At 42.6% G+C, this 26,588-nt stretch overlaps 4 protein-coding genes across 5 annotated transcripts; 1 reads left to right on the plus strand and 3 right to left on the minus strand.

The window, feature by feature from the left end:
• Positions 1–200: 200 nt before the first annotated feature.
• On the minus strand, positions 201–10,175 carry LOC108140610 (protein sarah). The gene is made up of 2 exons (XM_017263523.2): positions 9,864–10,175; positions 201–1,282 (listed from the first exon to the last, which is right to left on the minus strand). Exon 2 carries the CDS (start codon positions 1,274–1,276, stop codon positions 383–385), a length of 894 nt encoding a protein of 297 aa, XP_017119012.2. The 5' UTR covers positions 1,277–1,282; positions 9,864–10,175; the 3' UTR covers positions 201–382.
• Positions 10,176–10,305: 130 nt separating this feature from the next.
• Positions 10,306–11,046, plus strand: LOC108140611 (histone deacetylase complex subunit SAP18). Its single transcript, XM_017263524.2, has 2 exons — positions 10,306–10,496; positions 10,571–11,046. The coding sequence occupies exons 1-2, from the start codon at positions 10,431–10,433 to the stop codon at positions 10,955–10,957; spliced, it is 453 nt and encodes a 150-aa protein (XP_017119013.1). The 5' UTR covers positions 10,306–10,430; the 3' UTR covers positions 10,958–11,046.
• On the minus strand, positions 10,970–16,388 carry LOC108140609 (formin-like protein 16). The gene is made up of 3 exons (XM_017263522.1): positions 16,210–16,388; positions 11,513–12,381; positions 10,970–11,321 (listed from the first exon to the last, which is right to left on the minus strand). The coding sequence occupies exons 1-3, from the start codon at positions 16,228–16,230 to the stop codon at positions 11,096–11,098; spliced, it is 1,116 nt and encodes a 371-aa protein (XP_017119011.1). The 5' UTR covers positions 16,231–16,388; the 3' UTR covers positions 10,970–11,095.
• A 515-nt stretch (positions 16,389–16,903) lies between these two features.
• Positions 16,904–26,439, minus strand: LOC108140608 (organic cation transporter protein). Of its 2 annotated transcripts, XM_017263520.2 has the most exons (7): positions 25,927–26,439; positions 23,741–23,932; positions 19,785–20,184; positions 18,813–19,080; positions 17,468–18,015; positions 17,266–17,411; positions 16,904–17,198 (listed from the first exon to the last, which is right to left on the minus strand). In XM_017263520.2, exons 1-7 carry the CDS (start codon positions 26,296–26,298, stop codon positions 17,106–17,108), a joined length of 2,019 nt encoding a protein of 672 aa, XP_017119009.1. In that variant the 5' UTR covers positions 26,299–26,439; the 3' UTR covers positions 16,904–17,105. The 2 variants fall into 2 exon arrangements, with proteins under 2 accessions (XP_017119009.1, XP_017119008.1); XM_017263519.2 differs by lacking the exon at positions 23,741–23,932 and having other exon boundaries at positions 25,927–26,438.
• Positions 26,440–26,588: the final 149 nt, after the last annotated feature.

The raw sequence follows: 26,588 nt of genomic DNA on the forward strand, positions 1-26,588 counted from the left end.
GGGTTAACATCGATATTCTTAGACATAGACACACTCAAATCGAGAGATAAACACATCTAGATGCGGTTGCTAGCCAAATAACTTGTATCAGAAGCCAATTGGGTTAAATGCTACACTTCAAACGAAGGGTGGGAAAGTGTGTCGGGTAAGAGTATGGGTATGGGTATGGGAGTTCGAGTGCCTAGTAATAGAAACATACGAACGTAGCTAAATATATGTATGTGTAAAATAATCACAATCGAATCGGAAACTATTTACATAAAATACTCAATCCAAGCCCCATCCTTTCGCGGAGCATGAGAACCCAGCCCGTTGTCCAGTTCGTTTTGGGCCTACAACTCAAGTGTTCAGCTTAAGCTTTAGCTTCGCCGCGGCCTGATGATTATGCCCGCTCCGGGCACTTGGTCTGGACGATCGGTGCCTTCACCTGTAGACCTGTGGTGCCGGCCTCCGCCAGCATGGCCGTGTGCACAATGATGGCCGGCTGGTCCTCGCTCTGGGGATGCAGCTCGTGCGACTCGCCGGGCGTGAGGCTGGCCAGGGCGGCCAGCAGGTCGTGGTTGACCAGGGGCTCGCCCTCCTCGCGTGGCTCCCAACCGGCTGGCGGCGAGGCGGGCGGCGAGATGAGGAACTGTTTGACCGGCGCCGGCGGCTGCAGGTTCTTGTTGCTGACCGGTGTCACCGGCTGGGCGAAGTAGCAGGTGATCACCGTCTTCTTGTTAAACTCGTACTGGTGCAGCTTGATCCGCGCATTGGCCGCCGCAATGGCGTTGTCATAGTTCACCCGCATGCGGCGGAAGCTGCGCAGCCACTGGAACGTGGCCGATTCGCTAAATGTGCGGAACAGCTCCTCCATGGCGTGCTTTAGCTCCGGATTGGTAAACACCTCCGAGTGGATGTTGGTCACGATGATCGAGGTGGGTAGGTCGTCGAACGAGTCCGCGTCCACCTCCGGCTCCGTGTCGCTGTCCACGTCCCCCTCCTTCGGCAGCGAGGGATGCTGGTTGGGCAGACCGTCGGCGGCGTTGATGAAGATGTCCTGATCTGGCGAAAGCTTGTCAATGCTCCCCCCGCCGCTGCTGTTCTGTGTTGACTTCAGTTTGTTCTTGCTTTTGCCGCTGCCGCTACCGTTGGCGCTGTTGTTGTTGTTGTGATTGCCACGTGGAGTTGTCGGAACGGCGTCATTGGCCTCGCCAGGTCCTCCAGCGACATCAGGAGTGGCCGGATCAGGTGCACCGGCAGACGCATTGTTGTTGGACTTGGCCGCGTCGGACATGATTGGCTGAAAGCAGAAAATAACAGTTTTAGGCCAGTTTGCTGAGCTATATCTACAAGCTTAAAGAGAAAACCATAAACTAGGTTAACAGAGTAATAATTCGCAATTGTAAGAATTTCCACTTAACAGCTTTTTAAACATTTTCATAACCTCTTAAAACATGCCAACAAAAAGTTGAGCATTATTATACCAGCTTTAATCGTGGAAAAGAAAATCAATAGTGCACTAAATACATTTTGCATAAACAGTTCACTTAAAATAAGTTATTAGCAAAAAAAAAAGGCTATTAAAAACAATTATCATAATTTTAAGGCAAATCGCTGTGGGAAGTCAACTGCTGTTTGAAAGTGTTATTTTTGTGAGCGGAATTACTGCTATACTTGGACACATACGGGGCCTTTAATTTTAGCCCTAAATGTAAAAACTTTACAGTAATTGGATTCAACAAGTCAGTGACATTTTCCGTAAATAGAACTGTCAGTGGGCTGCCCTTCACCTCCAACCATCTCTAAAAAATTGGTAAACAGTAAACAGCGCTTGCAAATTAATTTTACGCAAAAGCCGATGGTGTTGGGTAAACACCATCGACCAGCATTGTGCTAACGTTTTAGTTTACGTAACACCGTTTGTAACAAATTTCAAGCGCCACGCTACGACAATAAAAATTGCTTACTCCTTCCACGAGACCCGCAGCCCCTCAACCAATTACGGGACCGAAAACTACAGACTTGTCTGAGTTTGGTGAAAGGGCGGGAACCGGAGGAAGAGGAGCTCTGCAAGGCTCCTACTTAGGTATCGACACGTGAAGCCAATCAATAGGTCTGCCTTGGGGTTTGAGTGCCAGGGGGATCCGATGGTGACGCACTGTTGATTCACAACTGCTCTTGATTTTATTGTTATGCCTGTGTGGCACAAACTTACATTAACAGAGAGCGGGGAAAGCGCCAGACGGGTGATTAATAGTGGCCAATTTTTTGTGAATGAATGAATGAATGAGGAACTGGCGCCGCGTTTTAGGCGTCAGAACGAGAATGGTGACGTGTGTCAGCGTTCGCACCTGTGACCGACATGAAACCCATTCCCCGAAAATCCGCGGGAACTCTTTGTGTGTTTTATTATAATAATAGAACTAACTGCCAGTCGTGCTTCTAGATGGGCGCCCATTTGTATGCTATAAAAATAACATTTCTCCTATTGTTTTATTTTGACCCATGAATCAGCAATATGCAGTGAGTTAATTATACGCTATTTACTCCTGGAACGAGGCAGCTATTTTAGTTAAATGCAAATGGTTTTTTGTGTCTGTTTGTCTAAACCAAATTGACTTAGTTTCGGGCGAGCATTTTGCAAAGTTTTTCTGATTCACAATCACAATAATGGGTTTGGGGCCATGTTTGATATTCCTAGATTGAAACTTTTGCCATAAATTGAGACCCCGTTAATAACCTTTTTAATTTGCTTTTGGATTTTGTTGTTGTCATAATTAAATAATAATAATAATTCTTAATATTTTCAATTTCTTAAGAAAATTTAAATTGAGCCTTATAATTTTATTAATCTTAATATGCCATTAACTTTGTTTCATATGAATTTAATTTCATCATTAAGTTATCTTTATAAGTTGAAAAGTACTATGAAAAATAAAATAACTTCACAGTCGCTCCTAAGTAGTAAGTATTTTTCACAAGATCTTGATCAAAACTAAGCACGCAAATAAACGGTTCTTTCTGTGAAGTGGCTTGCTTTTTAATTTAATTAAACTGTAATAAACCATCTTATTTATGCACTCCGAAAAATGAATATCCACTTGAAGGGATGACAAGTCCAAGAGCTGGGTTTTGAAGCGCGCCAGACGGGACTTAATACCCCTTTCCCCAAATTGTTTTGTTCTCGTTTTCCCTTTCCTTTTTATGGCATCGTTTTTTTGTTGACTTTTACCTCAACACAGGTAACAGCAAAGCTTAGCTAACAATAAAAACAAAGGCCAAAAAAAGAACGCAACGACGAGTTGATCTATTTCGGGATGATTGATTTACTTGAAGGGACACACCCACACAATGGCTACTTCTGCTACCAGCGGAAATGTGGATGTGGTTGTATGGGTTTTGAATCCAGGGAAGTGGGTGAAACTTGTTCATGACGTGTGCACTTTGTTTGCAGAGGGGCTTGATCCCTATTTCAGGAGCAGGACGCGGACGATGGCAACTGCAAGTCAGCACAAACGAGCTGCTGGCATGCAAATCGCTTGTGACGTCATCGTTCCTGCACGCAACCCATAGACAGCGGGCCGTAAGCGCACTTTAAACTAGACAAAAGTAGCTCTCAGCCCCGCCCCCAAATTCTGGGGAGGCGGTGCCGTGGTTTCGGCATAATGATGAATTGCCTGCCGGTCGTTAGCCAGCGACCTTCACTCAGTCATAATTGCTGTCATCATTATATCAAGTGGTCGCCGCCCGTCCCAGGAATCCTGCTTCCTATCCAACCATACATATTTCCATTCATTCGGCAATCCATCCATCCTTCTGCTCATCCCGCCATGTGAGACTTTGCAGATTTTTAGTCGTAAGTAGTCTGCGCGCAAGCCACCGCAAATACACACAAGAGCTCTTTCAATCATATGAGACGGCTTCATTGAACCACTCAAAAAAACACAATACAATTTTTAAAGAAATATACAAAGCAAATTATAATCTGGGCAACAAATTTAAAAGCACACATCAGTAAAAACAGGAACAATAATGTATAATGAAAATGTCTTCTGATAAAACTATGCAAGGCTTTTAAGGAACCAATTAACCAAGCTATCCTTAAAATCGTTAAAATTTAAATCCTTGAATCGATTTCATTTTTAAATTGTAGTTTAATTGAAACTCGTCCACATTTAATCGATCGTCTGTGTATGTGAATATGTGTGAATTGTGGCCTTATTTACATTATCGTCTAGTTTTCGTGCCAAAAGGCAAATCCCACGAATGCATTTCCACTCTCAATTGCAACTGATGCTGAGTTTACCCTATTTCAATGCAAATACAAATATTGTAACGTTGGGACAAGATTAATTTGATTTTCTGCTGAAATTTTACAATTTCCCTCGATACATACTTCGCCTGAGCCAGATATTTGCGATTGATGTATTCCGCTTGGAATTTAATTATATTGTTCCTGGTCTTTTTGCAGAGTTCAAAGCGTGGTTTCGTTATTACAGCTCCTAGCGGTTACTGTGCAGGCGGTTGCTCATATTTAAGTCTGCAAGTGTCGGCTTCGTTTGCCGCATGTCACATACTGCTGTAACCGGAATCCACTCAAGGCGAACGCAAAAGGTCAGGCGGTTAGGTATGGTCTCTGGTCGTTAGACAGGTTAATCACGAGATTTGTGGCAGAGAAAGGTTCAGAAGTTCACGGGAATCATAAATGAAACTTAAACCACTGGTGAGAGCTTCTTTCAATTAATTAAATCCTAATTAGTTTGAAACTATCCTGGCTTATTTCACTTTTGGTACAATAGAAATTCAAATGCACCTACTTTTGCTGCACCCAAAAGTATGCTATTATTCCTACCATACAGCCCTCGGTAACTGAGCTCCACAAAAACCAACTTTGCTTGCACGGCTGCTGTGGTTGGATAATTACTGCCAAAGGTGAAACGTTCACCAAAAGCTTAGATAGCATGGGCGGTTTTTGCGTGGGGGTTACACAACCTTGGTGGGCGGTTGTAAGGGGAAGGGAACAAATACCGCTGATTGCCAGGACATTGATTGGTTGCATGTACCATGTGTGTAAAATGCAAAATGGCTGAGTTTGGGACTACGAATCAGCGGGAATTGAGTGCGTGCACAGCGTTATATTAATGTAAGGCCAATGTGAAAATTAACATGAATATCAAAGGGTAAGCTTAATGTATAGTGCAATTTATGTGAACTGCTAAATGCTTAGAGCAAATGGGAACCCATGCACAAAAAATATAAATGAAATGAATCGCTGTATTTAATAACATTTAATTTTAAACCAATTTCAGTAAGACTTTTTTCCCCTTGTATAGGAAATTCCAGAAGAATACACTCAGAAAATACCAATACCAATGGTCATTAAATCCCTAGCTTACATTATTCAATACACGGATTAATTAGGTTGAAAGTTAGCCTTATCTTTTCACGATAAGCTTTAATTTGCCTTTCAGTAACGCCTCGGACTGTACGTACTGAATGCTCTTACTAATTCAATAGGGAACTGAATGGCTCTGTATTGCGGACTCATTAAACCTAATCTCCGTATTCATTGGATAGCCAGTCACAAGGGGCATCCCTGACAACAACTGACTTTGTTGATATTGAGACAACTGTTAGCTGCGCACAGCATCCAGAGAAATATTACTGAATTTGCTGGAGTTACCTTTGGCATTGCATGACAATATCAGGTTTTCGTAATAACCCGACACTTCCAGGCATAAACTGTTAATTAAATCATTTACACGTCGTTGGCTTGCACCGCAAAAGGTTTGTAAACAAATTCGCACCAAGTGAGTATGAGAAATGCTTTTGGCCGATTGCCTTCAACTTTTCGAGTCGAAAATGCCTGGCATTTCCACTGACCTTTAATCGAAATTGCAAATACTGATGTGGCCCACACGCCCATCAAATCGCCACCCACCCCCGCCCACCACTTTTACAAATTGGATTGTTATCACTCAAAGTCCTTGTGCGATTCCAAGGAGTTCTCACTCGCCTCAGACCAGCCCCTTTGTTGTCGGCTGTCACCCGCAACTGTGCGCTTCCATGTGTTCATTTGTGGATTTCTGTGTGGGCCTGTCCTGTCAGCGATTTGACACGAAAATAGTTTGGCCAACTTAGCTATGCAAAAGCGATTTATATTAAGAGCAGCCATCGCCGACATGTGTTGCCGAAAAGTCGGTGATTTGCGGATAGCGCTTTTTGGTTCCAATATTGCCCCCAAATTTAAACTTTCTGTAAGCCAGTGCTATCAGCAGTTCAAGGATGGGTTCAACCAGTTTAAACCCACTGGTTATCATCATAAATCATGGCCACGGTAGTCCCCTTTTTTCTTATCGCTGACTGTCCCCACTGACGCACCTTCTAGCCCCCTAGTCCACAAAGATAACATTCGACCATTGTTACTATCGTTAATTGAGAGGTTTACGGCCCGCATATACCTCAAGTTCAGCCAAATCGCAAACGGTCGAATTGAATCGACGGCGATGCCTATCAAGTTGATGTGTTAAGTGAGTTAGGGGCACTTTTGCTGGGACGTGACGTCAGTGCAAGTGCAGCTAGATTCAGTCAAACCAATTGACGAAAGAGCCGACGGCAGCGGTCTGTACTCAATTCATCAATTGGCAGGCCCAGGCAAAAAGGCAGCACAACGGCAAAGAAGCTAGAAAACAAAACAAAAGCGAACGCAAACAGAAATAGCATAAAATGGACAACAGACGCGACAACAGATCCCAATCGCAAGGGGAAAAAGATGAGTTGCTTTTATTTTAAAATCGTTTCATTTATTTTGCGTCAGCAGCGCCGCTCAATGAGGAAACGCTGCGTATACATAATTTTCTGGGCAAATATACGCACTCCAATATCTGTCCGCCGCCGATTGTGGTCGGTCCCAATCAAAAGCACAGACGAGTGATCTTTCCTTGGCCTGTACGGCGGTCCATACACAATGCTGTATGAAATGCTTTTTGCAGGCTCTTAAAAATGGGTTCCTAGTATCATATTAATCGGAATGGTTTTAGGAATTTGTTTTTCAATTCCACCTCTATTACCATTTTTGACATATGGAAATACATTAAGTGACTATTTTTAAAAAACTACTTTCACACATATTTAGATTTAATCGCAATAATTGAGCTTTAATCAGTTTCTAATAATACTTGTATGATAGTAAAAAAGTTATTCACTCTTCTATACCACTTGAAATTTGTTGATTTTAAAATTACTTTTTTAAAGTATTTTAGCCCACGAATTTATTCAGATTAAACCTACCCAAATTATAATCTTAATTTTTATTGTATTTAGTTTTGTTTTCGTTTTCCTGATTTGAATATTTGGATTAGGCATTTATGATTTATGCCTAAGCTCAATAAAATAAATTTCTTTAGTAATGTATGATAATTCGTAAAGGTAGCTCTTTAAGTGTATGTAAGTGGAAGGAAATAATTCTAAAAACAGACTGAAAGTATAAAACCATGAAAAGAAATAAAACGTGTAATTAAACCAATTTTATTGTTCAAGCCTTTAATGTAATAATAACTTAATAGCTATCCACATATCTTTGCTAAATCTAATAGCTGGTATCAGCTGATTGTTGTTTCCCAGCTGCCTTCTATCTTTTTCTAAACATCTTTTACGCATCTGCCAGCCCGACACTACGATTAGCCCTTTTATTCTCAAGTATTAATTTGTCATGATTCTTTTGAACGTGCACTTTATCTGAAAGTCTGAGCAGCTGGCTGGGAAATGGAATCCGGATTGAAAATGGCGAGTGAATCTGTCCACGCCTCAGCGAAATGTGCGCCACTGGGCATTCGGTGGATATTTGTGGCATTGGGGATAAGGACAGAGCTACGCAAAGGTTGCTGTGCAAAGCCAAGGTCGAGTTTATAGCCAGGTCATTGTGTTGCGTTTCAGTGGCAACGCCCACGCAAACGACCATGTCAACTAGCCGGGTAAAAAATAGAATCAAATACATAGAACAGAACAGGAGCCACAGCAAGCAACGCTCGCATTTTATTTGCATTTATGAATGTATTGCTTTCGGTTACGCTTCGCATTGCCATTTTCCAACTCGATGTGCTGCTTGGGGAATTTTCGGAAACTCGATGGAATTGGGTTTGGAGCAGCCTGGGGCTTCTACTGTTGCTCAAAGCAATTAAAATTACAGAAAAACGAAAGCAGCAGCAACAAAGCGACCGCAACATTGGCAACAAACCCCTTCAATCGCCTCTGCTCATACGTCTTCATTTTTCAGGCCAGGACTTGGCACGTTTTAAAATCAGGCAGCAGTCGCAGAGAAAAGGCCGTGGACAGTGGGCGGAATTTCAAAAACTTGTACTTTATTGTTGACATGCTTGGCCACCTTTCGATTTAAGTCATCAACCTTAGAAATGTTTCTTTTATTAAAGACGCACAAGTTTATATACAGTAAAGGGAGTTTTCAACAAATTAAATCGTTTTAAATTAAAGCTTTGTTACAGATCTCTTGAACGTCAATAGTTTAGAAAGCATTTATAACACTATTTTTTAAGTACTCATTTTTTTATAATCAATAGCTAATTGAAACCAGAAATGTCATTCTTTTGTGTTTACATTCAAAATAGAAGCCCATATAAATGGTAAACGAACTCTTGGAATTTTAAATTATATTTTTGAATATGGCTAAAAGGGTGCTTGGAAAAACGTTTAAGCACTTCATTTATATTGGCCACAGTGCAGTGGTTGCAAAAGTATGCGATAACAATAACATCGGCCACTATGTGGTAGGTGTTGGGGTTACGGGCTGTCATTCACGGTCACGGCTGCCACCCCTCCCCTCCGCACCATTTGGGTCCGGCGAACAATCGCTGCGGGCAGGACGAAGGAGGCACAGCGGATGATGACCAAGGACGAAGGCGGGAAATTCAATAACAACAGCAACAAAAACAAACATTCTGCACCCACGCAAGAGAAGCAGGAACTGTGGCAACAACAGCTGCTGCATGATCAACGAAGTGGGAGTGGTTTTGACTCAAAACACGAGCAGGCCAAAAACAACGAGTTAGTTCAAAGCCAGAACACTCTGGGAAGGAGATTCGCTTGAATCATGGGGAGTTTTTAAAGTACTTGTACTGAATAATAAAGAATATCAAAGTTTAAACTGCTTTCCAGAACTCTCTAAAGATGCATCAGGATTTTAACTTAAACACTACTGGAAAAATGTCAGATTTGTTTCGAGAAGAATTCTTTAAGTTCTGTTTTTAGAAGTTTTGTTAAACCCTGAATATTTTATTTTCTTTGAAGAGGTTTCTTTGAAATTTTTGTGTGAGCCACGAACAAGTTAATTATTTAACCGTATAAGTAGTATAAGTATTTAAGCTTTATTGCTTAGAAATTAGTTCGAGAATCTTATTGAAAAAGTCTTCTGGATATTTAAAACCCCCTTTGATGACCTGCTGTGCACGCCACTGAAAGAGTGTAACATTAGAACAACAAAAACAGCATGGCATTATTGTTGGCAAATAATGGCGTGTGCATAGAAATGAGCAAATTGTGGGGTATGAAGGCTGCGGGGGATGTGATAAGCTTGTACTTCTTGTGATAAAAACAATTCGGGATTTTCTGTTGTTGCAGCGGCTTTCGTCTGAATGTTTATAAACAAATCGAGAGAGAGGGACGGCGAAGGTGACGAGAAGTGGTGGTTAAAAGAGGGTGACTTTTCGCAGACACTGCGGCACCAACACAAACACAAACAACACAGTGGCGCAACACAGCAACAATTTGCACGTAAAACTCAGCTGCTGCGTTACATAAGAAAACTCTTGCAAAAAATGCACAGTTCAATTCGGTATGTAAATGGACCGCAGCCCCTATTTACTTACCGTTTTAGAAAATGTTCACAGGCTAAATTGCGATTCTGCTTTATGCGTCAATAACAAAATTCCGTTCTTGTGTTCTTTGTTGTTGTTGTTACTGCTTTGCCGTTTGTCGCAGCTGTTGTTGTTTGCAAAGCTCGATGCAACGGTAATTTGCAAGTGCCCCACTATTGTTGAATGTTATTTAGCCGATTGTCATCCAAGTGGAAGCTTTTAGTCTGCGTCATTCGCGGAGGCGCGCTATTTTACGACCGACGACCACAACCGCTCGCTAAGAATTTTTTTTTGTTTTGCTATTCGGACTAGAGCTGGATTAGAAGGAAATTGCGACAATCGATAGTTCTGAAGTTTCACGGAAATTTGAGTAATATCGATAAATTAACCATTTTTGGTTTCATAAACGGTCACACTGGGAGTGTGCGATAGTAAGCCGGAATCGCATCGCTCCGCCGGCGCTTACCAACACTGTTTTTTTTAGGGAACAGCAAAGAGAAGCCCAAACATTGCGGATTAATAGTTAATTTTGTATTAAAACTCAGGAAATAGTGTAAAATTAAAGCGGATTTTAAAATCATGGCCAACGTGGAGTCAATGATAGTGGAGGAAAAGACGCAGGTCAAGCAGATTGATCGCGAGAAGGTTTGTTTGGTCGCCCGGCGATGTTTACCTCGCGTTTCCCCTGGAGATTTATTTCGTTTATATTGCTTTCTTAGACATGTCCGCTGCTGCTCCGTGTCTTCTGCTCTACGGGTCGCCACCACTCCGTTTCCGAGTACATGTTCGGCAATGTGCCTACCAACGAGCTGCAGATCTACACCTGGCAGGATGCCACCCTCCACGAACTGACCTCCCTGGTGCGCGACGTCAATCCAGATACCAGGAAAAAGGGCACCTACTTCGACTTTGCCGTGGTGTATCCAAACTTCCGGAACAACCACTTCCAGATGCGCGAAATCGGAGTGACCTGCACGGGTCAAAAGGGAATCGACGATAATAAGACGCTCGCCCAGGCCAAATTCAGCATCGGGGACTTCCTGGACATCTCGATAACGCCGCCCAACCGCCTGCCGCCCACTGCCAGGCGCCAACGCCCCTACTGATGCCGCATTACACTCTATTCTAATCATATTTAATCTTTCACTTGACACTCAATGGAGTATGGACATAATTATAAGTGGAATACAAGTAAGACGACCTACGAGCTGCTTGACTTAAGGGACTAAATGTGCTGGGGAGGATCAGTTCCTGTAGATGCCATTCGGGCGCTTTGACTTCTTTTTGCCCAGCTGCGTCATGTCGATCTCCAGGCCGTTGGGCAGCACGGCGCGGTTCTCCTCGTAGTTGATGAACCCGTTCTCCTGCAGCTCCTCCTCGTTGTTGCGGTTGTTGGGATCACATTTGATGCCCGTCTCGTAGTGGTACTCGCGTTTGTTGCCATCAGGATCGATGTATCCATATGTGCCCCTGTTGGTAGAAAATTTATGAGTTGCGCTTATATATCTTTTCTGAAGACTTATTCTAAAAAATATTATAGGTTTTGAAAGATCTAAATGATCAAGAGAAAACAATTATTTGTTTAGCATTCCGTTTAAAATGGGCATAACTTGCTCAGAACCACAGCAGACTTTCAATTCAGATTCCAATCAACTACTCACTTGGTGATGCAGTCGGTGCCGATCAACTCCTCCTTAAAGGAGCCATCGTCGTTCTCGTAGCCCCAGGTGATGCTGCCATCCTCGTTCTCCTCGCGCCACTTGCGAATGGTCTGGGAAACGGGTTGCCGGCGTCGCTGTTGCTGCTGCTGTTCGGCGCGGTCGTCCTGCAGTTGATTCTGATCAATAATGGGACGCGGCTGGACGGGCTTAGGGCGTGGCCTGGCCACAGGCTGTGGTGCTGGTGGCTCAGGACGCAGGGCTGCGGCGGATGCCGGTCTCGTTCGAACCACGGTGATCCGTTGGGGCTGAGGAGGCGGTGGTGGCGGAGCAGCTGCAGTAGGCGTTGGACGCTCCAGGCCAAATCTCTGAGAGTTCTCAAATCGACCGATGCCAAAGTCGTTGAAGGCGGCCGGACGGCTTAAAGGCGTCGGAATGGAGGGACGTTCGGCGGGGAAGCGAGCAGGAGGGGGCAAGATAGCGGCCGGCTGCGAGTCCTCGGTTTGGAGAAACTGCTGCACCGGCGAGGGTTGCTCAACGGGTTGCTGGCCAGCCAAGAAGGCGGCAGCTGCCTGCTGGAACTGCGACTGTTGAGCCTGGGCCAGCTGTTGCTCCCGCAGAATGTTTGGCAGATATGGTTCCGGTTGCTCATCCTCCGCCGACTCAGTCACTGGGCGCGGTTCCTCAAGGGAGATGCGTTGCGTAACCGCTGGTAGGATAACATTTTGCTGGCGCAGTGAAGGTCCAGGTCGACGGACCCTTAGCACAGGCTGACGGTGGGGCTGTGAACCAGGTGATGCAACCGCTCCGGGAATGCTTAAGCGTTGGGGATAGTTTTGGGCCTCGACCAAAGCGAGGGCGCCGCAAACGAGCTGTAAAATGGATGTCATTAGTACAAGTGGAGACCATATAGGGATCGACTGTCCCAATTGCCGGAACAAGTCGTTGCAGCCGCTTTGGCAACAGCATGCCGCACGTGGCCAATTTGCCAATTCATGGTATCTCGCTTTAGGCTTTGCCCCTCCTAATTATTTATTTATGGCCAGTTTAGGCATGCTGTTTTCCTAACGGCTTCTTAGAATTTTCATCACTCGACGACGGTTTTGGGGGTGGTCAACCCCATCGATTATGGTAAATGTGCACAGAACTTAATTGGTAAATGAGTTCACAAGAGGAACAGAACAACCAGGGCTTTTTAATAATGGATTAATGGATTTGACTGTTAATAGAGACCATTTAATCAAAAGGATTACCCGTCTTTTAAAACATTATCAAATAAAATGCAGCCATTATTATTTGGGTATTGCCGGAACTAACTCCGCAAGCTCTTTATGGTAGACTATTCATTAAAAAAAAATGTATTTTTGTGTTGGCATTGCGCTATTAATTAAAAAACTTCGTCACTTGCAGTCACCCATTTTTGTGGCACTTCTTGGTTAGCTGCTCACCTCACAACTCTGTAAACTGGTTTCAAATTTATCAATTGCTTATGTACTGGCGCAGCAATTTGTAATTGTAACGGTGTGGCGGCGGCAACAACAACAGCAACAACAACAATTGTGGCAATAGTGTAATGCCTGTAAATGTGGAACATAAAACAAATCGCGATTTCTGCCCCGCCTCGCTGCCGATCGATCATAAAAGCCAAAAGCAAAACCAAAACCAAATCCAAGCCAAAAGCCAGGCCAAGACAAGCCGAAGCCAAAAGCGAGACCAAAAACAGAAGAAAAACGAAAACATTTCAGTCTTGCCGCCTGGATTGCGTAATTTGCATGGCCGGAGCCGGAGTTATGCGACTCTCGTGGCGGCATGTGGCATGTGGCAAGCACATTGGTCAAAAGTTTCCGGTTCGCGCGAAAGAAGTCAAAGTCTAGGACAAGTGACCAACCGACTAGTCCGATACTTTATTTCTCGCACTATTTTGATGTGTGAACTTTTAATGAGTAGCCGCCATTACAACACAATTCTAAATTCATATATACCCGTCTTATGGTTTCTCGCCCTCAGCTTCGGTTTCCATCTGGCCACAGATCAGATAATTTTTTCCCTACTTTGCGGGGTAGCTTATAATAAAAGAACTAATGGCCGGGGAAGTGAATAAAAGTCGATATGGAATTATGTTTTCCATTAGAGTTCTTGACACAATTGGAAACCTGAGCTGGGTATTAGATACAAATTATTGGCCTATAAGGATTTATTTATGGGGTTTTTTAAGGCAGTATTAAGTTTGAAAAAATTCTTTACTTTTTTGGATTAAAATTCCAATTCAGGTTTTTGGGGCTAATAAAACTTATTATAGAATCCTAAATAGTTTTTAAGTCAACAACATCGGTTTTTATAATAGTGAAGAACTTCTTCATTGTACATATCTGACATTATAAATCCCTTACATTAACTAACTATTTCCTGGTACCAATAAAAGCGCTACAATTGGAGTTGTCGCCCATAATTCAATTGTTCAAACATGAATAACTATTTCAGCTTATGATAATCGATCGAATCAATGAAGCCTTCGGCTCATGCAGATTTTGTTATGCATGGAGTCAACACATTTTTCTGCTGTTGTTGCTGTGCTATTATTATCCATTACTTTCCTGAATCTGAGGCATTGGCTCTGTTTGTGTGCGGGGCCATTCAAGCCGAACGAACATTCCAGTGGCCAGCGGCTTGGCTGGCTGCCCAACTACCTGGTCAAGTGAACTACTTGGCTTTAAAACTAATGAAAAGCCAAGCCAAGCCAGATAAAGACAGAAACTGAGCAGCAACAAGGCCTGGCGCAGACACTTGCAGCTATTTATTTGGGTGCATTGCTCGGCAGGGGAACTTGATTTGATTTAATTGCTTTTATGACTCCGCCTTGCGTCTGCGTCGCAGTTCAAGGAAACCCAAAATTTCGTAGGCATGTGTGTAAGTGTAATGGAAGGTGTTCCCAACTCGAAACCGAAACTGAGACCGAAACCGAACCAGGTGAAGCAAAGCCAGGCCAAGCCCAGTTGGATACAGGCGTGGGTGTTCCTCTTTCGGAGCATCATCATCATTTTCATAATCAGTGAAAGACAACAATGTATGTTTATGCGTTGAATGGGGCTCCTGGTCATTAGTAACAATAACTTGGCTAAGGATATCTGGCCCGGCCTTGACTGCCAGATGGCCATTGACCGAACCGAGCGAAATCGAAAATATGTCCTATGCCAGCCAGGCATTCGCGGCTTTTTTCGTGTTGGCCGGACTCGTTGAGCTGGAATAGTTGTCAGTGCACTTTCGAGCCGGCTTCGGTCTCAAATATGTAACACTTTATGCATGTATAAAGGCTTATTTATGCAGGCACATTATTTACCCGTTCATTACGTAATCCCAGCACACTACGCCCAAATGCGTCGCGGTGTGGGCAAGTTTCTGTATCTGTACCTGTATCCGCAGCTAAATCTGCTGCAGCCACACCACTCCAACTGAATGGAGTGTGCGTGCCGAGAATTTGCATCGCCTTGGGTGCGTTTTGTGGATGTGGATCCCAATCGCCCATAACTAGTTATTAGCTGCGGTCACCAACGACCTTGATACACATAATCGGGGCTAGCACAACAACAACGTCTCGTGACGAACTGCACCCGAACAATACTCTCCGCAAATTGCCGGCAAATTAAGTGTTTCTTGTCATTAACAATTCATTTTCGGGTCCGAATTTTGGCAAACTCATTAGGCCGTATCCATAATTTGGCCAAGTCAATCAATCAATCAAGCAAAAGCATGAAAATCTGATTAAAGACGCTGATTTATGGTGATCTCAAGACCTGTTTTGGATTGAAAAATTAGAAGTAAAGCAGTTTTAAGTTTAATATTTATTAAAAATCTGTAATATTTTTAAATAACGTTTTCAGATTTATCCAGTGGGGATGACCATTTTTCACTGGATATTTTAACTTGACTGTTTTTTTAATGTAACGTATAATATTCAATGTGGCTATACACAATTCAGTTTTTTTTTGAAAGGTACAAAATTTAAATATTTTTGACACTTTTTAAAAATTAATCATAATCATAATTTTTCGATTTCACCGATTTAGTCGAAAATAACAAATATTATTTATCCCATAACTGACAATTGATCAGCTTTGCGCAGTAGCAAAATCCTTTGATAATCTTTGGCTGCACAACAAATTGAACTTAAGGCAATTGTAAGTCTATTTCGAGAGCCCAATATTCAGGTTAATAATGGAGGTTGAGAGGAATTTTGCAAAGTTAAGGCGGAGCTGGGCTTAAAGCCAACAAATGCTCGTTAAATTTCTGACCCGAGGGCTTGGTTTGGTAATTCCTCAGGCGGAATTCTTTGGCCACACAGTGCAAAACAAAACAATTGCTGGGTGATTGTATCGCATATTTATGATGCGAGTTCCTTTGTGCTCTTGCTCGATCTTTAGTCTTATGATGCCGAATGGAATGAAATGTCAATTGGCCAACACTAATTGCTAATTGCATTGCATTGAAACACAGGCACTGTCACAACTCGCGCACTTTCTATAAAATGCAAATACTCGTAAATAGCAATGTCTCAATCTGAAATCGACTATGGATCTTAAGCTGGCAACCGACCGATCGACCTTGATAGTCGCATATTTATGATTCACTTGCATGCATAGTTGTTGACTTGACCGAGATCACAAACGCGTTTGATCCTTAGATGGGTTTTCCTTTTAACTTACCGCAATAAGCTGAAGTTTCATGATGGAAATGGCCTTGGTATTCCCTCTTCTCTTTCCTGGCCTTTGGTTACAGTTCCGCAAGAGGAAAAAAAGCACTATTGATGGCGGGGAGAACAGACTTGTCCGCAGGGCACCTGGCTCTTATTGGCCAACCGTTGATCGCTCAAATGCTGGACCCGCCAGGTGCGCAGGCGGTTTTATAGCTCCAGCACCGTCGCCAATCGGAGCTTTGGCAAGCAGCGGAAAATTTATGTGAGGCATGTGTTTTGCATGGCGAGGCAAATAATGACCAAGCCGAAAGTGGAGCGCATCTCCCGATGAAGTAACGAAAGTGACAGGGCAGCCTTTTTTTGTTTTGCCCTCTTTTGTGGACATGAGAATGGTTGGTCTCGATCAGCTCCGGGAACGTGATTTAGTTTTAAATTACTTTTACCGCCTTTAACGGTCTGCTCAAAAATGTGTTTGGCTGGCAACGCTTTAACTCAAGCTTTAAGTTTAATTTTGAAATTCAAAAGTCTATCCAACATAGCGTATGCGTAATGGTAAGTGTATTGAGTAAGCTGACTTATGGAATGTTAGCAAGGTTCCCAACCATTCTTTTTTATAGGAACTTTTTAATTTTTTGGTAAACATTAATTAAATCCATTCAAAACATAGTTTTAATAAAATTCAACCCAAATTAAGAACTCATTCATTTTGCAAATCATAAAAATACTGCGTTTTTAGTGCATTGAAAGCATAAATAAAATAAAATCATAGGTTATGCTAGAATGAGAAAAACGATTTAGTGTGGGTGCGTAATGTCCCCCCAAAGGTCCAATATATATCACAGTTAGGCATGTCAAAACGGAAAGTCAGCTCCAGTTCCTCTAAAAAATTCCAATTCAAGCTCTGGGTTATTGCACATCCTTCATAAGACTAATGGCAATGGCGCCAATCAGGCCGCAAACTCCCATAACATTTAAGGGCAGCAGGGGATCAATGTGCTCCTTTTGAAATATACAGATACAGATTTGTAAAATTAAGATAATGGAGGAAAACGTTTTGAGGACCCACCAGTTGCCAGAGAAAGGGCACAAGGATTAGGGCAATACCCGATGCGAGGTTGCCCATGCCAACGCCAAAGTTTCGAACGATAGTGGGATACTGCATCGCAGTGTAGGTGGGAATGATGGCGTTGTTGGCACCAATAAGGCACTTGGCTGGAGGAGGTTAGTACATATTAGAGAAAAAGCTTCAAAGAAAGAATATAACTTACCTATGGTAGCCAAGGCAATCACACCCGTCTGATTCGGCACCAGGTTTGTGGCCAGACAACAGAGCCCCGGCAGCAGCATGTAACCAATTAAACTCCGCCGAATTCCGACCTTCAGGACCACCAGGATGCTGATGCAGATGGACACGGCCTCCACGGCTCCAGCCACGGCACTGTTGATGTAGATGTTTCCGCCCAAATTGCTGAGGTGCAGAGTGAGTCCGAAGTAGATGATGATCAGGGTGAGCCAGATGATCAGGGTGAGGCAGGTGGTGCGCCAATACTTGGCGCTGAACACCACCAGCAAGGGATTTACATGACCACTGGAGTCCGGATCTGGCGGATCCGCTTCAACTGCCTTCACCTCATCGCCAGTTCCCTCTGGTGGCGATTCGACCGCCCGTGGAACCGCCGCCTCGAGGGTCTTGCGATAGTTTCTGGGCAGGCTGCCGCTGGTGCCGTTCATTTGGGCCGCTCGCTCAATTAGCTCACACAACTCATCCAACCGGCCCTGGGCCAAAAGCCAGCGGGGCGACTCCGGCAGCCAGTACCTAAAACAGATGGAAAGGGCGGTGAGAATCAATGCCATGCCCCAGTATTTATTGGCTGTTAGGAATTTTTTCATTTGATTTCGAGAGCGGTCAGCTAATGTGGCTTGGCACCCAAGGATAAACACTGAGGAATTTCCTGGACAGGGGTTTCTTTGTCCCTGCCGGAATCTAATTGATCCCAAGCATTGTGTTGTGCTCGGTTTTCTGTTGTCAATTCATTTAGTTGACTGCCTGCTAAAAATGTAAACGCTTTGAAGTTGAAATGCTCTCGGCAAAGGGCCAACCAATAACAAATCGAAGTAACTTTTAGAAATAGGGTTTGATTTTTAAGCCCAGACTGGTTTTAAAGAGTAATCATTTTAGTTAATTTGCCATATAAAAATGTTACCATAATATATTTTAGCTGCAATTTTGGCAGTTATTGCATGCTAAAGACACAATTTTTCACGAATATAATAAACTTAAATAAATTATACAATATTATTTTTTTCGTTTGCAAATGCAACAAGTTAAAGTGATGAGTTAACATCAATTATAAAATACTTTAACACAAATCTTTAATTGAAAAAATTAAAGGAAGTGTAAAAAAGTACATTTTAAATTGAATTTAAAGTGTTTATCCATGCATAATAATTTAATTAATTAAGTAAAATATCATTAGGGCATTTATGAAATCAGAGCTGAAAGCAAAATGCATGAAGAGACCTCGATTTCCCTCCAGTTGGTTTTTCAATTACCAATTAAACGCCTCATAGTTGCAGAGCCTTCTGCAGGACTTAGCGCGCAGCCCAACTTACCAAATGCTGAGCATGATTAGCCATGGCCAGGAGATGGCCAGCTGCAGGTGACGCCAGTCGCGGATGAGGTAAGCCAGTCCGGCGGAGAGGACATAGGAGATGGCCACGGGCAGAATGTTGAGAATGCCGATTACGGTGCGCCACTTGCCGGAGACCAGCTCCACCACCAGCACGAAGCTCACAACAGTCACGGTCATTGATGCGAATCCAATTATAACACGTAGCGACATGAACATGGCCACCGATGTTGAGAAGGCCAAAATTCCACCTGTAACGGAGAGCAGAGAATGCAGGTGGCGGCCAAAAGGGTTTGGGCCGGGGTTGCAGAATGTGGCGGAATGTCAGTGGCAAGGTCGGGCACGTAAATAAGAGTGTAAAGTCAATTAAAATCCCAACCACCCGGACCAGGGAGCAGGACAAATGCAAATGCAGCTGTTAGCCCAACGATTCACGGACAAAGCTGCATATAAATGACAATTAGAAAATGGATTCCCACTCAAATTGCCATGGTCAAAGGAACTCTTTGTTCGGACAGTTGCAATTTTCCCTGTATAATCTACACAGGCAAAATGGGATCAAACTTTAGATCATTGAGAATAAAATTAAATTAAGTCATTATTAAGTAGATATACTCTATAAAATATTTTATACTCTATAAAATATTTATACTATTATATTATATAATTTTATTCACTCTGGTCTTTATTTTATTAAAATCTGGCAACTTCACTATTGTTTAACATATAGACATAAAAACCGGAATATTATTGTCAAAAGAAATATTTAATCTTTGCAAAAGCTGCAAGGGTATATAAACTCAAATTTACACAAAATAAATGCGTTCTTGGATACTAAAAAATTAATTTATTTAAGGAATAATGAATTTAACAGAGAATTAGGAAAAAATGACTTAAAAATGTCTAAAGCCGTCCATATAGCCTTTGGTAATTATTGTATTTCCCATTTACTCACCGAAAACGCTCTGGATAGTGACGAATGCCATAAGCGTGTGCCTTCTGCCGAAGCGGTCTGATATCCATCCGCTTAGTACCGCTCCCGCAGCAGCTCCCACCAGGAAGCAAGTTTCCACCAGGCTGAGGATGTCCCTGCCGCAAACCAGCTCGAACTCCTGCACCAAAGTCTTGGCCGTTCCTTCCTCGTCGGAGAACTCGAAGTGGCGGCATTGTCGGTAGCCCAACTCCGTGGCATTCGCCGGCCAGTTGATCAGCTGGTTATTCTCGTAGATCACTTGGGAATAGTCCATGTCGAGAAGCAGGCATCCATTGGAGGACTGACTCATGTTTCGCCATTCAGAAACGCTCATCTGCAGGAGGTTGTCCGGCCGGGCACACCAAAACTCTTTTGGGGCAATCTACAAAACGTAAAATATGTGGGATTTCTCAGGAAATCAAAAGTTAATCCTTAAAAGCAATTAGAGATAGCAATTACCATTAAAATATACTTATCCTAGTTTCAATATACTATCAACACATATGTTTCGGTTTTTTAGGACTCCAAAATTATTGCAGCAATCGGCCGGACACCGATTCGTAAAATACATATCTGTATTTGCCTAATTTAGTTTTTCTATGTGTGCTTTTAATTGCTGATAGGACCTTAAATTTATCACAACAACTTTTTTTTAATAAACTTGCTGATTGCAAATTTTAATAAACAAATATGAAACTTGACAACTTTTATGTGTCTATTAAATTGAGCATACAAGAACCACAAAATCATTATGCCAACTCTATAAAGGTTGATTATCATAAGCTCATAAATAACTTTGCATATAAATTATTGAGTTCTGAAGAAATAAACTTTTTCTAGAATTTTGGTAAAAACTTCTGATAGTAATTCTACAATTTGGCTTGCTTTGACATTCGATTCACGTTTGCAATTACGTGCACTACATGAGACATTTACTTCTTCCATACTTCCACCACAGCCAATCAAAGTTTAAGTGCGAAGCTATAAATCGAACCGGAGATCAGGCAGATTGGAAGCCATTTACCGCACAAATTTAAAATCGGTAGTAAGCCGTTTAAATTTCTTCCGCGTGTTGATTGCTGTTGGTTCGTAGTTAGTTTGTTTACAGCAGCCCCATTTGTCATTTGGGTTTCGATTGCGAATGTTTCGTGACAGGTTAACACGGCTGAAATTACTGAGTGTTGTTACAAAACGAACATCAGATTGATGATCGAATCAATGAGAGCGGCTTATCAATCGCGGGGTGTTGTTCACCACCGACCACTCCGATACCCCGCCCCATAAACAACTGCATACAACCCACAACAGGTTGATAGCCTCGGCCGACATTGAACGTGCCTCAATTAAACATTTAGTATGCGCTGCGAGGAAATGGTTTCAAGTTCAAGTTGAAGTGTAACAAGAAAGCGAAACATTTTCAATAATTAATGGTGAGTGAGAGCGGCGGTAAAAGGCGAGCATGTCTGGTTACGTTTTGGGTGAGGTTTTCCCCCAGCCTTTCCCCTGGTTTATGGCCAAAAGTCGACAAAAAGGCGACCGTTGATCGCGTGGCAGGCTCTGATGTCATTTGTGACAGCCGTGGCAGTTGTTCTCTTGCCAGTCGGTTACATGTCACGTTTCAGGCATTTGCATAGCGAAACAGACTCTCGGCAACAATATGATTTTGTGGCTTAACGTGGGCAGGTCTTGGTTTGCAGATATGCACGAGCTGCACCTGACATTGCGCTTTTTCTAATGATAGGCACACTGGTTAAGGCGTAAATTATTCCTAATCTTTAGATAGGTACTTTTAAGGCATTTTATTGCCCTTTAGTGATCACCACCATGTAGAATATTTAGCAGGTCAAGCACCCTAGCTTCTTTTTTTCAGCATAATAGAAATGTCAATTTAGATATTCAACTAACAGCACGATTAGCGACAATACATGAACTATTGTTTTTAACAAAAATACTGGCATATCCGTAATTGACTAGTTTGCTGAAGATCAATAAAATTTGCATTCAATTGCTTAGAAATGGAATGCTGAGTTATTAACTTATACCTAGAATGTTAAGCAGTCATGGGAATAATTTCCTGGTTCCTTAAAAAATAAAATCTATCTTATCCGTTAAAAGATCTTGCTCATAAATTTTGAATTTAAATGTAACAACATACTGAAATGATTTGGGATTCCCAAAGAGGGCATTTACCGGTCAATCACTTTTTCAAACTATTGCTTCTGAATAAAGTTTAAACTTAATCCGGAATTTTCTGTTTCCTAAAAAAAACACAAGCTCGTAGATGTTATTATATTGGGTTTCTTATTGTACATTAACATCTCCTACATCTTGGACTTGTCATGGCTTTTTAAATACAATTTTAAACAAATTCAATGTGAAGATCTCCTTGTAGTTAAATTAATTTTATACAATTAAATGGGAAAAAGGCTTGTCTAAAAATATTTCTATCTAGCCTTCTAGGAGATTTTCTGTTAAGATTGAACCGGACTGTTAAATATAGTGGAATACTTAAGTGGTTCAGGTGATCGTTAAGTTAATCGTTACAGGGTCATCTACTGACCCTAGGTAAGAAAGTATTTAAATTGCCATTTCAAATCTGAGTTCCAATCCGATTTGGTTTATCTAGCCGATTGAATGGAGACCAGTGTGCCAGGCTGAGTGTGGCTCACAAAGGTATTTCTATGCATTTTATTATTATTGTTTAATTAATATATTTAGACAGTTAGCGGTCAATCTTGGCCAATGGCAGAGAGTAACCATTCGAAGACAACCTTGGGCTGACTCAAAGTCGGGGCAAACCACCGACACCAACGGCACCACCTGATATGGATCAGTTGGGAGTGGAAACTAATTGAAAAGTCTTGCCAGCTCGATGGGAAATCGTGTTGGCATGGTGTCCGACCACAGAGCATAATCCACAAAACTGTCGTCTTCTAATAAATAACACAAAGCGTGCAATTTGCGAACATGACCAATTAAGATAAGGTAATCCAACACAAAGACTTTGTCAGATATATGGCATTAAATTAGTTTAAACAAATCAACGACTTTTGGGGTGAAGGGTGGGCAGATAGCAAACTCGTTTCGGCTTAAGCCAATTCAAATTTGCCGGTAAATATTGTGTGTCAATAATTAATGCCGAAAGTGGAACAATTAAAGTGGAAGAGTGCAAGGCGCATTTTAGTCTCATGAGTAGAAGTAGCTAATTACAAAAATAACATCAAGTATAACGTTTTTGCGGTTTTAAAACATGTTATAAAATGAAGTGAGCAACCACTTTGAAATTCGAATTTAAACTTGAAACAAAGAAATAAACAATTATAAACATTTAAGAGTTATACTAGGCCTCTTATTAACCGTATTAGTAATAATAACAAGTTAGCTGATAAAAAATAATATTATTAATGGGTAATATATTGAGACATCTAAGCAATGACTGAATTTTTATAAAACGTAAATTAAGGCCTTCATGTTTTCTCCCCCACATCAATCTTTGTAGTACAGGCAGTTCAATAAACACATTAATCGGGAGGCAGTTAAATGTATCTGTATTCCGCTCCCAAATTCGCTCAATGAAACTGTATCTTTTGCGGATTAGTAGGTAGCTGCACAGCTCACAAATAAATGGGGAGCGCGAACAGGGGCAACAGGTTTGAGCCACACACACACCTGCCATCCGAGTCACTCGAATTCACGTTATCACGAGTGCTGCCCGCTGATAGCTGACATTGGGGGAGGTACTTTATAGGTTGGCAAACAGAACCTTGTCAATTGTGTTGTTGTGGTGTAGTTGGCGTTGTCGCTGTCGCTGTCTTGATGCCTCAGCATTGGCCAGCATGAGTTGGCAGTGGCGGCGCCATGGTGCACATGTGGCAGGCGATGGAGCGCAACGATGGCTATTGTGGGTGGCTTGAGGCCGAGCAATCAACCCGACTCACCTGGAACACGTAGACGAATATGTGGAAGGTGCAGATGGCTTGGAAGATGGAGAGCAGGGCGCACCAGAGACCCTGCCAGGGACTCAAGCAGCCCAGGAGTCGCTCCAGCAGCTTGGTGTGCAACTGGTCCAGCTCCTCGATATCACTGGACTCCAGCATGGGCGAGGCCTCGCCTGGTCCAGCATCAGTTAGCTCCATTTTGAAACCGCCTCAAATTGCAACCACTTGCGCCTTGCAATGCAAGTGAACTGATTTAGAATGTTGGCTTTCGAAAATGTATCTTATGAATTTCAAATGGGTTTCAGATGCAAGTTTTTGGCTGGCCGGGGTATTGCTCTGAGGTGTCGTGAGCTGAGAGTGCGTATGCCTGAGAGTCTCGAATGCCGGGTCTCAGGTTTTTATGCAGGCGCGGCGTTATTTCAGATTTCTGTGGGGGCCCTGAGATAATGTCCAACACCAACCGCGATGTTACGATAGCCAAATTGCTTGTTAACTTCGTCTTCACACCCGACTAACTGAGTCATTAAAGAACCACTTGATGACTTTATAACTGTGGACCGACGACCTTTTTCGGGGAGTGCCTTGACCAACTCCTCCCACAAGGTTGATGCACACTTTTCGACACGTCAACTTCATTTGGTCTATCCCGTCAACATAAATATAACTCTTATAGAACCGAACTTTCTTTAGTGCGGCCTCGCAATCTTATCTACGACTGTCTATATTTGATTGGTTCATGTAAATAAAACGATGACTTGCCAAGATTACATTTTCTAACTATTGGTTAGTGTTTGTCTTCCCAAGATAACATTATGCTTATCAAGGAAATAGCACAGAAGCAATCAAATCAAAGTAGACCAACTCTTACTCTTATGCATTAAAGGTTATCAGAAGTGCTTAGTTATTGTATATTTCCCTACTTTTCAATTAATTCCCTATAAATTATTAAAAATACTTATTTTAGTTTGCATTGATAAAAATCCGGTGGCGTCTGGTAGATTGAAGTGCTTAGATTTTTTAATTTTAAGCTAATTATTTTATTTCTTAATTAACTTTAAAATTTTTTTTAAATTGCGTTCGAAAACTTGTATGTATGTTTTTGGTTCTAGCTTCTGCTAAGATATTCTTAGGCACCAAAACAATTATTTTAATTTTATAAGCACTGTGGTCAAACTTCAGAGTATTTTCTAAAACAACTGATCAAACACTTCCTCCCTCTTGCATCACACACGGTTTCTAAGGTTAACCAATCTCTATACTTGTTCCCCAATTCATGGGCTCTAAATTGGTATAATTAACCTCTGCAAAATAACTGTGCTGTAGTCGAACTTCTTGGGTTCTTGAATGACTATTGCAATTTCCATTGGTTCTTGCAAAGTACTATTAACCACCGATCTACCGATCCACCGATCGTGTGTGTCAAGGTCGCATGTGGTTTTTGCGCAGCTCCCTTCGATCTGGGGTTACTTTTTGTTGTGTGGGACACTAGCACGCTAGGCATTGATTACCTGGATTACCCTGATTGTCATTATAGTAGCATCGAACCGTTGAAAAATGATGCACACGCAACCTGTCCACCGATAAATGGCTCCAAGTGGCTGTGACAGCCTCCCCGAAAGTTGGTCAAAGGTGCCCGAAGGTCGCGAATCGCTTTCGAGAGGCATTTCAAACAATTCACTGGCGAAAAGGTTAAGTCAAGTGGGCCTGAAAATGTGTGGCCGAAATTGGCAAGCGTGTGTGGCTTTGATGGTCGGCCAGCCAACTCAAGTGGTGGCTCTCCAGAGTGTTATCAATAGTTATTGTCGTTGTTTACCATTTATATGTTGCTTGGCTTTGATTCAACGTTACTCATTTAACGCAAACTCATTTTCTGATAACGTTTTGTAATTTTAGACGCTGTTTCGCTTTTCACCCGGCAATTACTTCATTGTCAACACTTGCATCCAAGAGATACACAACCAATTAGCTGCCTATTATTAGTGCAAATCACTCACAAACTTTACAGCTATAAATCAATCAATCAATTGCACAATGTTTTCTTCCGGTCTAAACCCCAACTGGCCTACATCCGGGGCAGTTTTGTTGAGGGTGGTGAGGGGCTTACCTACCAAAATATTTGGTTTTGGTGTTTTCGTCGACGCAATCAACTTGGCAAATATTTGCGCAGCCATAAAACCGAAACTCACCTGGAAGACAAACATGAACAGGTGAAAAGTGGTGGGCAGCTGGAACAGGCAGAGGAGCAGGGTCCACAGGAAGCTCCAGCGAGTGTAGTGGCCCAGGAAGGTGGATATCACGTCGCTGTCTGCATCCTGGCTGAGGTCCCGGCTCGGCGGCGGGTCCCTGTCCGCGGAACCCTGCTCCGCCTTGGGCTTCTTCAGGTCCTCGGAGTAGCGACGGAAGTCCAATGCTATGACACTGATTTCCGGGGTCTTCGGGCCGGGCCTTGTCTCGCGATATCCGCCATACAGGTTCGCCTCCAGGCTGCCCCTGCCCTTGTCGCGCGGCCCGCCCACACAGTCGAAATTCAGGGAACCGCGACGCAGCACGCCACTCATTGCGAGGAGGTTTGTAAACGATATCTAACGATTTCCCAAGATTTCCGATTTTGTTGCTCCACTTTGCGTTGCGCCGATCGATAGATTGGAAATAAATAAAAACCTGCGTTGATAGTTTGTATCTCAACCGTCGGCGTCGATCTGGAACCGTTAAATGTTCGGCGGCTCTGTTATAAGCACTCTGTAAATCTGCAAAAGAGCGAAAGCTAAGGCCGAGGCATTGCCAGTATCGAAAAAGCTCAACTTAAAGCTCCAACTACCCCACGATCGATCGATTTGGCATAGGCCTT

Source organism: Drosophila elegans, unplaced genomic scaffold, assembly GCF_018152505.1.
Source record: "Drosophila elegans isolate 14027-0461.03 unplaced genomic scaffold, ASM1815250v1 contig_476, whole genome shotgun sequence".
Lineage (NCBI taxonomy): Eukaryota > Metazoa > Arthropoda > Insecta > Diptera > Drosophilidae > Drosophila > Drosophila elegans.